The sequence below is a fragment of the Arachis ipaensis genome, chromosome B6 (genome assembly GCF_059453495.1).
Source record: "Arachis ipaensis isolate K30076 ecotype BB chromosome B6, ASM5945349v1, whole genome shotgun sequence".
In the NCBI taxonomy this organism is placed as follows: Eukaryota; Viridiplantae; Streptophyta; class Magnoliopsida; order Fabales; family Fabaceae; genus Arachis; species Arachis ipaensis.
In genome coordinates, this window is record NC_142441.1 from 9,281,569 (window position 1) to 9,299,489 (window position 17,921).

Here is a 17,921-nt window from a genome sequence, read left to right on the forward strand (position 1 = left end):
GTTAACATGTTTACATTCTACTGTACCTTTATTTTGTCTTGTAGTTGTATAGCTACTGTTATAGTGTTATGGATTATGGTGTATCTCTACAACATTTATGGCCGTAACTGCAGGTAAACTGAAACTGGAACGATTGCAATTTCGTAATGTTGGATACTTATTTAATTTCACTCGCCGTGTAATTATTCTCTTAAATATCCTCTTCAATATTAAATAGATTCAAATGTAAATATAATTACTTTTTAGTCCTAAAGGGAAAATGATCTGTTTTTTCTTTATAATCACATGTTTTTTTAAGTAGATAATTAGTAATAATAAGTTGGAGAAATAAAAGAAAGAATGTCGTTTCGTATGTAATAAGAACAAAAAAGGAAGACATAAACTGCGTTAAAGAAGTTTTATATGGTAATAAATTATATTTAATTTTTTTTTACTGAATAAAATTCAGAAAATTTATCATTCCAGAATTAATTTTTTTTAAAAAATCTTGTACCTTATTCTAGTCTTACATCCCACACCTTTAATATTAGAAGAACAATTCTATATGACCAGTAAATATTATTATTATGGATTAGTAATAATTTATATTTATATTTATATAAATTTATATAAAAAAATATATACTTTGTATTTATGTTTATCAAAATTTATACACATAAATTAATACCATTTGTACTTATATTTTTTAAAATTTGTACATATAAATTAGTAAAATATATTTGTTGAAAATAATTTAGTGTCTGAGGATCAAAATTTTTTTGCTAGTTCCAAAAATTTCTCATATTAAAAAGAGAAAAGAAGAAGAAATAGTTGGACATCAATGTCACATACGGTTTTTTTTTTTAAGTTAGAAATGAGATTTAAATCCGAATATTCGGTTGAAAGGAAAGAAATAAAGAGGAAGGAAATAGAAAAGAAAGAAAGGAAAGGAAAGAAATTGAGTGAATTTTTATTTATTTTTTAGATGTATTTGGATGGAAGGAAAATAAGAAAAAAAGAAATGTTATAAAAATAATTTTATGTATTTGGATGTGAATTTTTTTTCCATCACTTTCTTTTCTCTTTAGTTTTTCTCCTCAATTAAACAATAAAAAATAATCATTTTTCTTTCCATTTTCTTTTTTCCTTTTTCTTTCCTTCTATTTTCCTTTCAAACAAACATAGATAAAGATAGAGAGACTATATCATTTAAATTTTAACTCGTTGGCTCACTACTACATACGTTTGCTGACCGTTTTCTTGTTTAAATAATTTGTTTCTTGATACAAGTCTGTAAGATAGGCCAATAAAAAGAGAACGTTAAATATATTTGGTAAAAGAAATTGGAGAATTTGTTATAGTGTTAGTTTAAATGTAAAGTAAAAAAAAGGGGCAAATGACTTGGTTAAACCAAGTATATTTGAAAATGTTCTGAATGTCCCAAACGAAAATTTGCAACGTCAAAGTTCCAAACCACATTTTTATATAAATCGAATCGAATAAATTCGATTTATCAAAACAGGTAGTAAATCGAATCTAATTAATTCGAATTAGCCAATTAACAAAATTCAATGGAAATCGAATCAAATAAATTCGATTTAGAAGTGAACGTAAATCGAATGAATTTAATTCGATTTATACATACAACTAGCGTTAGAGTAAATCGAATGTAATTGTTTCGATTTACAAAGGAGGGAGGTATATAAAAACCAGATGCTATACAAAATTTTGTGAGAGAGTGAGATTCAGAATGGCTAGTGATGAAAGTTTTGTACTTCTTGTGCAATATAGAGGTTCTATTAAGAAGAAAACGCGATCAGGGATTAAGTTCATTGACAAGGACCCGATGAGTATTTTTCTCAAACCTTCGACAAGTTTCGCTGAGTTTAAGAGTACTATACTCTAGAGACTAGGACTGCTTGGCGTGAAACGGGTGGAGAAGTTGTTCTATCGTATTCCGATCTCCGTGTTACGCAATGATGTTAAGTATGATTCATTCATTATTAATAGTGACGAAGATATGCAGGTGTTGTTTCATTGTCGCCGTCAGTTTCCTGAGGTGAGGACTCCGGAGTTGTTGGCGAAACTTGTGGATGTGGCATCTAGTTCTGGAGGCTCGAACAGGAATATGCACTCCACAGGATATGTAGCCAGCTCTAGTGCATTGCCTGTTGGATCATCGTCAGCAGTGCCGGTGCTTGCATCCGAGTCAGACTTAGTGGCTTCACCATCGTTTGCCGTCAATCTGAATCGAAGTTGTGATGCATTAGTTGGCGAGGCTGGACCGTTGGAAGACGGTGATTTTGCGGCACGCAGCTCTCCTCCGTGTGTTCCGGTAATCGAAGAGCTTGTAGCACCCGAAGGGGTTGAGGATGCATTGCAGGATGATGATGCTGATGATGTGGAGCCCGCAACGATTGATGCGGATGATAGCAAGGAGGAGACTCCACGGATGACTCCACCTGTCAGCGAGGGAGCATCTAGTTCAGGTAATAATCAGTACTCTCCCCCCCCCCCCACTTCTCTGCTCTGGACTTGGATGCCATAGTGCCTCAGGAAGATCCGTCTGTACCTGTTGGCTTCGGGGCGAGAGACTCGCAAAATCCAGGTGGCGTGTCGGAGTTTCAGGTCGGCCAGCAGTTTCAGGATAAGGAGGAAGTTGTGCTTAGCGTGAAGACCTACAGCATCCGCCGCAGGGTTGAGTACAAGGTCTTGGAGTCGGATCACCGCAAGTACTATGGCAAGTGCAAGGAGTTCGGGAGCGGGTGTGTATGGCTAATCCGGGTCAGCCTCCGGCAGCGCAAGAGAATTTGGGAGGTAAAACAGTACAATGATCCTCATACTTGTCTAGCCACATCGATCTCTAGTGACCACAGAAAGCTTGATTATCATGTCATATCGACTTTCATTATGCCCCTGATTAGAGCTGATGCTGCAACGTCGATTAAGGTACTGCAGAATGCCACGAAGGCACACTTCGGGTTCAGGCCGACGTATAGGAGGGTTTGGATGGCCAAACAGAAGGCTATGGCACAAATTTACGGAGACTGGGATGATTCGTATAATGAGTTGCCAGATGGGTATTGGGCTTGCAGATCACTATGCCGGGCAGTGTAGCTGTGCTGAGGACGAGTCCTGTTTGAGTGGGTGGGCAGTTGGATGATTCTACAGCTTTTTTCCATCGCTTGTTTTGGACATTCCCACCATGTGTTGAGGCATTTCGACATTGCAAGCCGTTGGTTACTGTGGATGGGACCCACCTCTACGGCAAATACGGTGGTACACTGCTTATCGCGATTGCACAGGACGGCAACTCCAACGTCATTCCTATTGCCTTTGCACTTGTGCAAGGTGTGAATGCGGAGTCATGATCATTCTTTCTATCCTACCTTAGGGCTCATGTGACGCCTCAACCGGGTATACTTGTCATATCAGATAGGCACAATGGGATAAAGGCTGCATTGGAGGCTCCTGATGGGGGATGGCTTCCCCCTACTGCATATAGGGCGTTTTGCATCCGTCACGTGGCGGCTAATTTTGCCCTGACTTTCAAGGGGAAGGATGCAAGGAGGTTGTTAGGCTGCGTTTGTTTCTGAGAACAGGATAGGACAAGACACTAAGAATAGAATAGGACAAGACACTGATGGACAGAGACACAAAATTGTGTTCTTGTATTCTATTTGGTGATAAACTAGAACAAATTATGAAAATCTAATTTATTCTCATTTTTTTCATTCAAAAAATTTGAGATGAAAAATATAATAATAAAAAAAATATAATTATGAAAAATTAACAAAAATAATGAAAAATAAGTTGTGTCCCTTGTTAGTGTCCCCGTGTCCTTCCTGACAGGATGGACACAAAATACACTAATTCAGTGTCTTTGGACACACTGTCTCTATCCATGTCTCTTCTGTCAAACATGTTTTTGTGTCTCAGTGTTCTGTCTCTGTAAACAAACGCGGCCTTAGTGAATGCTGCATATGCAAAGACGGAGGTCGAGTTTCAATACTGGTTTAACATCCTGAGAACGTTTGATCCAACGATGTGCGACTGGGCTAATCGAATTGAGTATGCACTTTGGACTCAGCATCGGGATGAAGGCCGCAGATTTGGGCACATGACTACGAACATATCTGAGTGTGTGAACTCGATCCTAAAGGGTGTTAGGAACCTCCCGGTGTGTGCATTGGTGAAAGCCACGTACGGGCGGTTGGCCGAGTTATTCATTCGCAAAGGAAAAGAGGCTGAGGCACAGTTAGGCACTGGGCAGCAGTTCAGTCAGCATCTACTTAGGGTGATCGAGGCCAACCTAAAGGCCTCAAGGTGTTTCACCGTGATGCAGTACGACAGGGACAACTCAGAGTTTACGGTGGCTGAGACCACTCCGACAGGGGGCTTTTCACTTGGGTCATACAGAGTATCGCTCAAGCTCGGCTGATAACCTCCCCATCTGAAAATCACAACATTTAGTTAACCATAATTATAGATGCTAAATAAATGGAAAAATAGTTCGCATGACTAATGGAGACTACCTCGAGGCCAACGGCTAATGAAAAACATCATATCCGTCCGGCCAGAATCTAGGGAACCTCCAAAAGATCCACGACTGGAGGAGCTGCAATGGACCAGCCAACTTGACGACATTTCTGTTCGCCACACGGTACATGCACCTGTATAGCCATGACAACGCAGCGGAACCCCAACTGTACTGACCCATGTCCTCCAACCTAGCCACATACGGCAACCATCGGATGTGGAGGCGGGTACCTGACTTGTCCCCAAACAGCTGTGTCGATAGGAGCATCATGATGTACGCACGGGTGTACCTCCTAACCGTCTCGTCATCTGCCCCCTGTGGAAGATCTGATGAGCGGATAATTTATACGCTTTTTGGCATTGTTTTTACATAGTTTTCAGTATGATTTAGTTAGTTTTTAGTATATTTTTATTAGTTTTTAATTAAAATTCACATTTCTAGAATTTACTATCTGTTTGTGTGTTTTTCTGTGATTTCAGGTATTTTCTGGCTGAAATTGAGGGACTTGAGCAAAAATCAAATTCAGAGGTTGAAGAAGGACTGCAGATGCTGTTGGATTCTGACCTCCCTGCACTCAAAGTGGATTTTCTGGAGTTACAGAACTCCAAATGGCACGCTCTTAATTGCGTTGGAAATTAAACATCCAGGGCTTTCCAGAAATATATAATAGTCCATACTTTGATTAAGTATAGATGACGTAAACTGGCGTTGAACACCAGTTCCATGCTGCATTCTGGAGTCAAACGCCAGAAACAGGTTGCAAAGTGGAGTTAAACGCCAGAAACAGGTTACAAACTGGCGTTCAACTCCAAGAAAGACCTCTACACGTGTAAAGCTCAATGCTCAGTCCAAGCACACACCAAGTGGGCCCCGAAAGTGAAATTCTGCATCATTTACTCATTTCTGTAAACCCTAGTAACTAGTTTAGTATAAATAGGACTTTTTACTATCTTTGTAAGGGGGTCTTTGATTAGTTTTATGCTATCTTAGACTTTCATGGGGACTGGCCATTCGGCCATGCCTGGACCATTATCACTTATGTATTTTCAAACGGTAGAGTTTCTACACACCATAGATTAAGGTGTGGAGCTCTGCTGTTCCTCATGAATTAATACAAAGTACTACTGTTTTTCTATTCAATTCAAGCTTATTCCTTCTCTAAGATATCCATTCGCACCCAAGAACATGATGAATGTGATGATTATGTGACGCTCATCATCATTCTCACCTATGAACGCATGCCTGACAAACACTCCCGTTCTACATGCAAACAAGCTAGAATGAGTATCTCTTAGATATCTAATACAGAGGACCAAGTTCGAGATATTAGAGTCTTCGTGGTATAAGTTAGAACCCATGGATGGCCATTCTTAAGATCCGGAAAGTCTAAACCTTGTCTGTGGTATTCCGAGTAGGATCTGGGAAGGGATGGCTGTGACGAGCTTCAAACTCGCGAGTGCTGGGCGTAGTGACAGACGCAAAAGGATAGTAAATCCTATTCCAGTATGATCGAGAACCGACAGATGATTAGTTATGCAGTGACAGCGCATTGGACCATTTTCACAGAGAGGATGGGATGTAGCCATTGACAACGGTGATGCCCTACATAAAGCTTGCCATGGAAAGGAGTAGGAATGATTGGATGAAGACAGCAAGAAAGCAGAGGTTCAGAGGAACGAAAACATCTCTATGCGCTTATCTGAAACTCTCACCAATGAATTACATAAGTATCTCTATCCTATTTTAATTATCTTTTAGTACACTATAATCTCTTAATACATTTGAATCCGCCTGACTGAGATTTACAAGGTGACCATAGCTTGCTTCAAGCCGACAATCTCCGCGGGATCGACCCTTACTCACGTAAGGTTTATTACTTGGACGACACAGTGCACTTGCTGGTCAGTTGTGCGAAGTTGTGACAAAGAATTAAGATTATGAACGTGCGTATAAAGTTTTCAGCGCCGTTACCAAGGAATGGAACCGTCACGATTTCTGCGCACCAAGTTTTTGGCGCCCTTGCCGGGGATTGTTCGAGTTTGGACAACTGACGGTTCATCTTGTTGCTCAGATTAGGTAATTTTATTTTAATTTTAAGCTTTTTATTTCTTATTTTCGAAAAAATACAAAAAAAAAAAAATTTTCTTCTTTTTCGTTTTTCCCAAAATAATTTTCGAAAAATCCAAAAAAAATTAATAAAATCATAAAATCAAAAATAATTTGATGTTTCTTGTTTGAGTCTTGAGTCAAATTTTAAGTTTGGTGTCAATTGCATCCTTTTAATTTTCTAACAATTATTTTCGAAAATTTCATGCATTGCATTCTTCGTGATCTTCAAGTTGTTCTTGGCCAGTCTTCTTGTTTGATCTTTATATTTTCTTGTTTTGTATCTTTTCTTATTTTTCATATGCATTCTTGCATTCGTAGTGTCTAAAAAATAAAAATTTTTAAGTTTGGTGTCTTGCATGTTTTCTTTTCTTGAAAATTTTTTAAAAATAAGTTCTTGGTGTTCATCTTGACATTCAAAGTGTTCTTGCTGTTCATCTTGACATTCATAGTGTTCTTGCATGCATCACATGTTTTGATCCAAAATTTTCATGCATTGAGTCTTTTTTATGTTTTTCTCTCTCATCCTTAAAATTAAAAAAAAATCAAAAAAATATCTTTCCCTTATTATCTCATAAATTTTCGAAAATTTGACTTGACTTTTTCAAAAAATTTTAAAATCTAGTTGTTTCTTATGAGTCAAATCAAATTTTCACTTTAAAAATTCCATCTTTTTCAAATCTTTTTCAAAAATCAAATCTTTTTCATTTTTCTTTCATAATTTTCAAAAATTTCAAATTAATTTCAAAATCTTTTCTAACTTCTTTTCTAACTTCCTATCTTTTCAAAATTTAATTTTCAAATCTTTTTCAATCAATCCTATCTTTTTGTTTCAATCACATCTTTTTAAATTTCAATCACATCTTTTTCAAAATTTGATTTCAAAATCTTTTTTTTAACTTCTTATCTTTTTCAAAATTTGATTTTCAAATCTTTTTCAATTAACCACTTATCTTTTTGTTTGATTCTTATCTTTTTCAAAACTACCTAACTAATTCTATCTCTAATTTTCGAAAATCACCTTCACCTTTTTCAAAATTCCTTTTTGAATTAACTAATTGTTTTAAATTTAATTTAATTTGATTTAATTTTCCTTGCTTAATTTTCGAATTTTTTATTTTAATTTTAATTTTTAATTTAAAAACAAAAAATACTTTTATTTTATTTTATCTAATTTTCGAATTCTTCTCCTTCATCTCCTTCTATTTATTTATTCATCTACTAACACTTCTCTTCCACCCAAAATTCGAACACCATCTTTCTCTCTTTGTTCGAGTTTTTCTCTTCTCCTTCTTACATTCTTCTCTTCTTATACTCACATAAATGAATCTCTATACTGTGACATAGAGGATTTCATATTTTCTTTTGTGTTCTCTTCTTTTTCATATGAGCAGGAAAAAGGATAAGAACATTCTTGTTGAAGCTAATCCTGAACCTGAAAGGACTCTGAAGAGAAAGCTAAGGGAAGCCAAAGCACAACTCTCTGGAGAAAATCTGACAGAAATTTTTGAAAAAGAAGAAAACATGGCCGAAAATAATAACAATGCAAGGAAGACGCTTGGTGACTTTACTGCACCAAATTCCAATTTACATGGAAGAAGCATCTCAATCCCTGCCATTGGAGCAAACAATTTTGAGCTTAAACCTCAATTAGTTTTTCTGATGCAACAGAATTGCAAGTTTCATGGACTTCCATCAGAAGATCCTTTTCAGTTCTTAACTGAATTCTTGCAGATCTGTGATACTGTTAAGACCAATGGGGTTGATCCCGAGGTCTACAGGCTTATGCTTTTCCCGTTTGCTGTAAGAGATAGAGCTAGAGTATGGTTGGACTCTCAACCTAAAGATAGCCTGAACTCTTGGGATAAGCTGGTCACGGCTTTCTTAGCCAAGTTCTTTCCTCCTCAAAAGCTTAGTAAGCTTAGAGTGGATGTTCAAACCTTCAGACAGAAGGAAGGTGAATCCCTCTATGAAGCTTGGGAGAGATACAAGGAACTGACCAAAAAGTGTCCTTCTGACATGCTTTCAGAATGGACCATCCTGGATATATTCTATGATGGTCTGTCTGAGCTATCAAAGATGTCATTGGACCATTCTGCAGGTGGATCCATTCACCTAAAGAAAACGCCTGCAGAAGCTCAAGAACTCATTGACATGGTTGCAAATAACCAATTCATGTACACTTCTGAAAGGAATCCTGTGAATAATGGGACGCCTATGAGGAAGGGAGTTCTTGAAATTGATACTCTGAATGCCATATTGGCTCAGAATAAAATATTGATTCAGCAAGTCAATATGATCTCTCAGAGTCTGAATGGATTGAAGGAATCATCCAACAGTACTAAAGAGGCATCTTCTGAAGAAGAAGCTTATGATCCTGAGAACCCTGCAATAGCAGAGGTGAATTACATGGGTGAACCCTATGGAAATACCTATAATCCCTCATGGAGGAATCATCCAAATTTCTCATGGAAGGATCAACAAAAGCCTCAACAAGGCTTTAACAATGGTGGAAGAAACAGGTTTAGCAATAGCAAGCCTTTTCCATCATCCACTCAGCAAAAGACAGAGAGTTTTGAGCAGGATCCATCTAGCTTAGCAAACATAGTCTCTGATCTATCTAAGGCCACTTTGAGTTTCATGAATGAAACAATGTCCTCCATTAGAAATTTAGAGGCACAAGTGGGCCAGCTGAGTAAAAGGGTCACTAAAACCCCTCCTAGTACTCTCCCAAGCAATACAAAAGAGAATCCAAAGAGAGAGTGCAAGGCCATTGAATTAATCATCATGGCCGAACCTACAAGGAAGGGAGAAGACGTGAATCCCAGTGAGGAAGACCTCCTGGGACGTCCAGTGATCAACAAGGAGTTTCCCTCTGAGGAACCAAAGGAATCTGAGACTTATCTAGAGACCATAGAGATTCCATTGAACCTCCTTCTACCCTTCATGAGCTCTGATGAGTATTCTTCTTCTGAAGAGAATGAGGATGCTACTGAAGAGCAAGTTGCCAAGTACCTTGGTGCAATCATGAAGCTGAATGCCAAATTATTTGGTAATGAGACTTGGGAAGATGAACCTCCCTTGCTCATCAATGAACTAAGTGATCTGGATCAACTGAGATTACCTCAGAAGAAACATGATCCTGGAAAGTTCTTAATACCTTGTACCATAGGCACCATGGCCTTTGAGAAGGCTCTATGTGACCTTGGATCAGGGATAAACCTCATGCCACTCTCTGTAATGGAGAAACTGGGAATCTTTGAGGTGCAAGCTGCCAGAATCTCATTAGAAATGGCAGACAACTCCAGAAAACAAGCTTATGGACAAGTAGAGGACGTGCTAGTAAAGGTTGAAGGCCTTAACATCCCTGTTGATTTCATAATCCTGGATACTGGGAAGGATGAGGATGAATCCATCATCCTTGGAAGATCCTTCCTAGCCACAGCAAGAGCTGTGATTGATGTGGACAAAGGAGAATTAGTCCTTCAACTGAATGAGGACAACCTTGTGTTTAAGACTCAAGGATCTCCTTCTGTAACCATGGAGAGGAAGCATGAAAAGCTTCTCTCACTACAGAGTTAACCAAGGCCCCCACAGTCAAACTCTAAGTTTGGTGTTGGGAGGTCCCAACAATGCTCTGAATATCTGTGAGGCTCCATGAGAGTTCACTGTCAAGCTATTGACATTAAAGAAGCGCTTATTGGGAGGTAACCCAATGTTATTTAATCATATCTATTTTATTTTCTTTTTGTTATTTTGTGTTTTATTAGGTTGATGATCATGTGAAGTCATAAAAACTACTGAAAAATAAAAAACAGAATGAAAAATAGCATTGAAAATAGCACACCCTGGAGGAAAGCAGTCTGGCGTTTAAACGCCAGAAACAGGCACCAAGCTGGCGTTTAACGCCAGAAACAAGCATTTACCTGGCGTTAAACGCCAGAAACAAGCTACATTTGGGCGTTTAACGCCAGAAACAGGCAGCAGTCTGGCGTTAAACGCCAGGATTGCACAGCAAGGGCGTTTTACACACCTAATTGGAGCAGGGATGTTAAGTCCTTGACCCCACTTGATCTGTGAACCCCACAGGATCCCCACATCTTCTTTTCTCCTCTTCACACCTTTTCATAACTCTTTTCCACAAATACCCTTCACCAATCACCCCTATTACTCCTCCAAAACCATCATACAACCCACCTACACCCACCCACTCAAATTCAAACCATCACTCCTTCCTTTTCACACTTCATAACCACCTAAAACCCCCTTGACCGAACCAGTCCCACACCTCCATCTCCTCCATTTTCTTCTTCTTCTACTCACTTCTTTCTTATTTTGCTCGGGGACGAGCAAACCTTCTAAGTTTGGTGTGGTAAAAGCATTGCTTTTTTTTTCCATAACCATTTATGGCACCTAAGGCTAGAGACATCCTCATTGAAGAGGATAAGCCCATCACTAAGAAAAGGATGGAGCAAACAAGAGATCATGGACCTCAACATGAGCATGAGGAGATTCCTCACCATGAAATCCTTGAGATGCCTCAAGGGATGCACTTCCCTCCACAAAACTATTGGGAACAAATCAACACTTCTCTAGGAGAATTAAGTTCCAACATGGGACAACTAAGGGTGGAGCACCAAGAGCACTCCATCATCCTCCATGAAATTAGAGAAGATCAAAGAGCTATGAGGGAGGAGCAAGAAAGACAAGGAAGAGACATAGAGGAGCTCAAGAGCATCATTGGTTCTTCAAGAAGAGGAAGACGCCACCCTCACTAAGGTGGACTCATTCCTTAATCTCCTTGTCTATTTATTTTCTGTTTTCGGCTTCCATGCTTCATGTTTAATTATGTTTGTGTCTTATTACATGATCACTAGTGTCTAAGTGTCTATGCCTTAAAGTTATGAATATGAATCCATCACCTCTCTTGAATGAAAAATGTTTTAATTACAAAAGAACAAGAAGTACATGGTTTCGAATTCATCCTTGAAACTAGTTCAATTATTTTGATGTGGTGGCAATACTTTTTATTTTCTGAATGTATGCTTGAACAATGCATATGTCTTTTGAAGTTGTTGTTTATGAATGTTAAATATGTTGGCTCTTGAAAGAATGATGAAAAGGAGAAATGTTATTTGATAATTTGAAAAATCATAAAAATGATTCTTGAAGCAAGAAAAAGCAGTGAATACAAAAGCTTGCAGAAAAAAAAAGAGAGAAAAAAAATGGCAAAAAAATAGAAAAAGAAAAAGCAAGCAGAAAAAGCCAAAAGCTCTTAAAACCAAAAGGCAAGAGCAAAAAGCCAATAGCCCTTAAAACCAAAAGGTAAGGGTAATAAAAAAGATCCAAGGTTTTGAGCATCAGTGGATAGGAGGGCCTAAAGGAATAAAATCCTGGCTTAAGCGGCTAAACCAAGCTGTCCCTAACCATGTGCTTGTGGCGTGAAGGTGCAAGTGAAAACTTGAGACTGAGCGGTTAAAGTCAAGGTCCAAAGAAAAAAAAGAGTGTGTTTAAGAACCCTGGACACCTCTAATTGGGGACTTTAGCAAAGCTGAGTCACAATCTGAAAAGGTTCACCCAGTTATGTGTCTGTGGCATTTATGTATCCGGTGGTAATACTGGAAAACAAAGTGCTTAGGGCCACGGCCAAGACTCATAAAGTAGCTGTGTTCAAGAATCAACATACTGAACTAGGAGAATCAATAACACTATCTAAATTCTAAGTTCCTATAGATGCCAATCATTCTGAACCTCAATGGATAAAACGAGATGCCAAAACTATTCAAGAGGCAAAAAGCTACAAGTCCCGCTCATTTGATTGGAGCTAAGTTTCATTGATATTTTGGAATCTATAGTATATTCTCTTCTTTTTATCCTATTTGATTTTCAGTTGCTTGGGGACAAGCAACAATTTAAGTTTGGTATTGTGATGAGCGGATAATTTATACGCTTTTTGGCATTGTTTTTACATAGTTTTCAGTATGATTTAGTTAGTTTTTAGTATATTTTTATTAGTTTTTAATTAAAATTCATATTTCTGGACTTTACTATGAGTTTGTGTGTTTTTCTGTGATTTCAGGTATTTTCTGGCTGAAATTGAGGGACTTGAGCAAAAATCAGATTCAGAGGTTGAAGAAGGACTGCAGATGCTGTTGGATTCTGACATCCCTGTACTCAAAGTGGATTTTCTGGAGCTAAAGAACTCTAAATGGTACACTCTTAATTGCGTTAGAAAGTAGACATCCAGGGCTTTCCAGCAATATATAATAGTCCATACTTTGATTAAGGATAGATGACGTAAACTGGCGTTCTGCATTCTGGAGTCAAACGCCAGAAACAGGTTGCAAAGTGGAGTTAAACGCCAGAAACAGGTTACAAACTGGTGTTCAAATCCAAGAAAGACCTCTACACGTGTAAAGCTCAATGCTCAGCCCAAACACACACCAAGTAAGCCCCGGAAGTGGAATTCTGCATCATTTACTCATTTCTGTAAACCCTAGTAACTAGTTTAGTATAAATAGGACTTTTTACTATCTTTGTAAGGGGGATCTTTGATTAGTTTTATGCTATCTTAGACTTTCATGGGGGTTGGCCATTCGGCCATGCCTGGACCATTATCACTTATGTATTTTCAAACGGTAGAGTTTCCACACACCATAGATTAAGGTGTGGAGCTCTGCTGTTCCTCATGAATTAATACAAAGTACTACTGTTTTTCTATTCAATTCAAGCTTATTCCTTCTCTAAGATATCCATTCACACCCAAGAACATGATGAATGTAATGATTATGTGACGCTCATCATCATTCTCACCTATGAATGCGTGCCTGACAAACACTCCCGTTCTACATGCAAACAAGCTAGAATGAGTATCTCTTAGATATCTAATACAGAGGACCAAGTTCGAGATATTAGAGTCTTCGTGGTATAAGTTAGAACCCATGGATGGCCATTCTTGAGATCCGGAAAGTCTAAACCTTGTCTGTGGTATTCCGAGTAGGATCTGGGAAGGGATGGCTGTGACGAGCTTCAAACTCGCGAGTGCTGGGCGTAGTGATAGACGCAAAAGGATAGTAAATCCTATTCCAGTATGACCGAGAACCGACAGATGATTAGCTATGCAGTGACAGCGCATTGGACCATTTTCACAGAGAGGATGGGATGTAGCCATTGACAACGGTGATGCCCTACATAAAGCTTGCCATGGAAAGGAGTAGGAATGATTGGATGAAGACAGCAGGAAAGCAGAGGTTCAGAGGAACGAAAGCATCTCTATGCGCTTATCTGAAACTCTCACCAATGAATTACATAAGTATCTCTATCCTATTTTAATTATCTTTTAGTACACTATAATCTCTTAATACATTTGAATCCGCCTGACTGAGATTTACAAGGTGACCATAGCTTGCTTCAAGCCGACAATCTCCGCGGGATCGACCCTTACTCACGTAAGGTTTATTACTTGGACGACCCAGTGCACTTGCTGGTCAGTTGTGCGAAGTTGTGACAAAGAATTAAGATTATGAACGTGCGTATAAAGTTTTCAGCGCCATTACCAAGGAATGGAACCGTCATGATTTCTGCGCACCAAGATCACTAAACGCTCCTCAAACCGTATGCACTTCACTGTGAACTTGTCGATGCAGTTCGCAGGAGGCAACACCCCGAGCAGCTCCTCAAACCACACCCATGGTGGTTGGCTGCCCGCTATAAATCGCGGAAAGTCTGTGAGGCAGCCGCTAACATACTGACCGTCGATCGGGAGACCAAGGTGGTATGCTACATCCTGTAGGGTTATAGTGCACTCTCCAAACGGCATGTGGAATGTATGCGTCTCAGGGCGCCATCTATCTACGAAGGCGCTGACCAACGGCTCGTCCAACCTAAACCAACTCTCGTTCAATCTTGCAAGATGGTACAAACTAGCCATCTACAAGTAAGGAACGATCTTATCATCAACCTCATATCATGCTGTCGTCTCATGCTACTGATGCATCGATGGGGCTGCATAACAATAGAACATAACTTCTCACATTTGTCAAAGAAAAACCTCTCAATGAATCCCAACCAATCCTTTATAGATAGAAACGCTAACCACTACATTAATCACGATCCAATTTTTTGTATTAACAAAACAGTTACTAATATGAGATAAAAACATGTTATTTTTATCAACAATCATCAAAAACAGCAGTTAACCCTGTTCATTACTCTACACCTAACCCTATTCTATAGTTAATGACTCACTAAGACTGACATGAACTGAATTCAAATATCTGTTTCCGGATTTATTTTAAAAATCGCACACTAACAGTTCTAACTGACGACTAATTTATTTAAAAAAATTAAATATTAAAAAACACTAACCTCAAGGTGGACGACTCCAGTGATATGCGCGACTCCATCAAGTCGATATAGACGATTCGGGTCGTCCTCCATGCATGCAGAGTTGGTCCAAACCGGGTTGCTTTCCAGAGAATCTGGGAACTAGGTGGTGGGGTTGGGAGTGGGGTATGAGTTTCTGAGTTCGAATCAAGTAACTTCGATTTGTTTAAATAGCGAAGAAGCATGTAAATCGAATCAACTTGATTCGAACTATACTCGTTCCAATTGCATGTAAATTGAAGCAAGTGAGTTCGATTTACAAAAGTCCTAAATCGAAACAAGTGGTTTCGATTTACGTTGGTTTTGATTCCGATGGGTAAATCGAATTCAGTTAATTCGATTTATGCGGTTTCTGAAATCGAATTCAGTCAATTCGATTTATAGGGTTACTTAAATCGAATTGATTTGATTCGATTTGCATTCAAATTGTTCTCTAACGTAATTCGAATCATTTAAATTCGATTTACTTTGTGTTTGGCTAAATCGAATTGAGTAAATTCGATTTATATAGAAATCAACATTGAGACTTTGACGTTGCAAATTTCCATTTGGGACATTCAGGACATTTTCAAATGTACTTGGTTTAACCAAGTCATTTGCCCTAAAAAAAATATTAGTTACCTAATATTTTTCATATCTAAGAAGCTAAAAATATAAAATTCCTAATATATTTATTATATAAAAATTTAAATTGTGCTATTTAAATTGATTTAACATATTTGTCAACAAAATACGACTGTGAAACTAATATGAAATTATGAATTTTAACCTTGCTCTAGTTTAGCTCATAAATTGAAGATGATCGATACTAGCTATTAGTACATACTAGCATTTACAATGTGATTTTGGTGATTATCTTAAAGTGGCCAACCATCAATCTTAATGACCATGCTTTGAGTTTAGATTATTATGTTTATGTTATCCGTTTTTATTGTTTCATTGAGACTCATGAACCAATTGAACCTGTCCTCATCCACCCCACCAACTCTATGAAGAACCGACTTTGGCACATGAAAGAAAGGCTTATATGGCCAATGCCACATTCCCACACACGAGTTATTTTCTTCTCTTTTATTCCAAGTTTCCAATTTAAGTATTTCAATTTAAAAGTGGAGGATTTTAATGTTTCATGTAAAATAAACAATGCGCTTTGGCTAGGCATCACCCTAGCTATAATACTAGGTAGGTTATATATTAGTTGTCCAAGTAACCTTTTATTCTTAAACAAATTATATAAGTGTATAATTTAAGGATCATGACATGATGAGAGTCACTAATATCATGCCATACCATTTAAATGATCCTCTCTCTGTAGAATGTGCTATTGCTACCTTCTAATTAGAAAGAAAAGTAAAAAAATAATAAAATAATCGAAGAGGAGAGAAAAGAAAAGAAAAGAAAAGAAAAGAAAAGAAGTTCCATCTCTTTGCCTAACTTAGCGGAACAAAAACCTCTCCCTTTTGGGGTTCGAAAAAATTATTCTTAGAACCTAAAATAAAAGAAAAGTATGCTATAGAGAAGTAGAAGGTGGTTGGATTTGTCTGCTTCGTTAATGCTCATCCACACATTACAATAGCGCGTTTGGTTTGGTCGAGCCCAACTTAGCTTTGTATCATTTTGCTCACTTGATTCAAATTATAGAGGGAACTTAGTAGGTCCATCTAGCGCTGGAATTTCAAGTTGATAATGGGTTTTCTCTAGTGTTAATTTAGAATAATATGATTGTTATGATGGTTTTGCAAGCTTAATGCTGGTACTTATGGTCTTTTTGGTTAAGACTTAAGACTCAAATGATCAAAAGTGCCCTCTCTGTTTAGGCACCTTTTGGCGTTGGGTATTTAATCCCAAAGAGCAAATTAAACAATGAGCTTGCCCCTGTTAATTAAGGTTTTGAGGGCCACATCATGCATCCATCTTTTTTATAATAATGCATGATTATTTTTTAAGAAAATAAAAGCTTTATTTATGTATTTTTAAAGGATACTTTATATATATATTTGGTATTAGCCATTATATATTTCTATATAAATATATCTTGTTTAACTAATTTTTAATGTATATTTTGTATTCAAATTTTATATATATTATATATGATACACATACATAATTGATGTACATATTATCGGTTGTTAAAAAAATTATATCAAAATAAAATTTATATTGCTTAATTATCTATAATAGGTTTATATTTTCTTAATACAAATATTAGGTGAATAATATTTGCATTTGATATAATATTAACTCACTCTTTTTTTTTTTTTTTTTTTACTGAAACGCTAGTATTTAGCATTCCATTTTCTCAAAATTATTATGGATTGTAATTAGATGATAGTGTATGCACAAAATATTTTCACATGTGTGTATGTACCTTTTGATATATCACTAAAATATTCACTTTCCAAATAGTTATGGTTAGTAATATTAACAAAAAGTATTAATTATGTATTATTTTGTGGTTAGGAGGTATAATATTTTATTTTATTTTATTTTAATTGAACTAGAAGGCACAATTGATGTGTGTAATTCTCATAATAAGATGCATGTTGACCCAATGGATGAAAATGCGGTTTAGTTTCAAAGTGAAGGAAGCACATAAACTAATATATAGACTGTAGACACGTACCAACATTGGCTTAAGCAGGTTAGAAAGGTTGAAAAGCAAGCATTCACTGAGTTTCACATCGTATATTGTAATCAAATAATCCCATTTAGCAGTAACTTATTAGAAAGGAATGGGCCATGCAACCACACTATTTGGTAAACCTTCTCTTTCGGTTAGTGAAATGGTTGTTGGAAAACAGTTACCCTCCACAGCCTTCAAATTACTATTTTAATGATGAAATTAAAACAACCATATATAGCAAAGTGCAGTGTAACAACTGATCATCAATTGTTTATGTCCTTCTCCTCC

The 17,921-nt window shown here is 37.3% G+C and overlaps 1 protein-coding gene and 1 non-coding gene across 2 annotated transcripts; one reads left to right on the forward strand and one right to left on the reverse strand.

Moving 5' to 3' along the window:
• The first annotated feature begins 1,729 nt into the window (after nt 1–1,729).
• Nucleotides 1,730–3,575, forward strand: LOC107646363 (uncharacterized). Its single transcript, XM_016350552.1, has 5 exons — nt 1,730–1,750; nt 1,886–2,468; nt 2,528–2,744; nt 2,904–3,059; nt 3,374–3,575. The coding sequence occupies exons 1-5, from the start codon at nt 1,730–1,732 to the stop codon at nt 3,573–3,575; spliced, it is 1,179 nt and encodes a 392-aa protein (XP_016206038.1).
• A 4,967-nt stretch (nt 3,576–8,542) lies between these two features.
• LOC148554568 (small nucleolar RNA R71) lies at nt 8,543–8,650 on the reverse strand. The gene has a single exon (XR_015886528.1). It is a non-coding gene; the product is annotated as a small nucleolar RNA R71 (small nucleolar RNA).
• Between the last annotated feature and the right edge of the window lie 9,271 nt (nt 8,651–17,921).

Bases quoted from the DNA above. Each gene is read 5' to 3' on its own strand.
- LOC107646363 (XM_016350552.1), top strand. From the start codon at position 1,730: ATGGCTAGTGATGAAAGTTTT. The intron at 1,751-1,885 runs GTACTTCTTGTG...ACTATACTCTAG, and splicing joins TGGCTAGTGATGAAAGTTTT to AGACTAGGACTGCTTGGCGT. The intron at 2,745-2,903 runs GTGTGTATGGCT...GCCCCTGATTAG, and splicing joins TGCAAGGAGTTCGGGAGCGG to AGCTGATGCTGCAACGTCGA.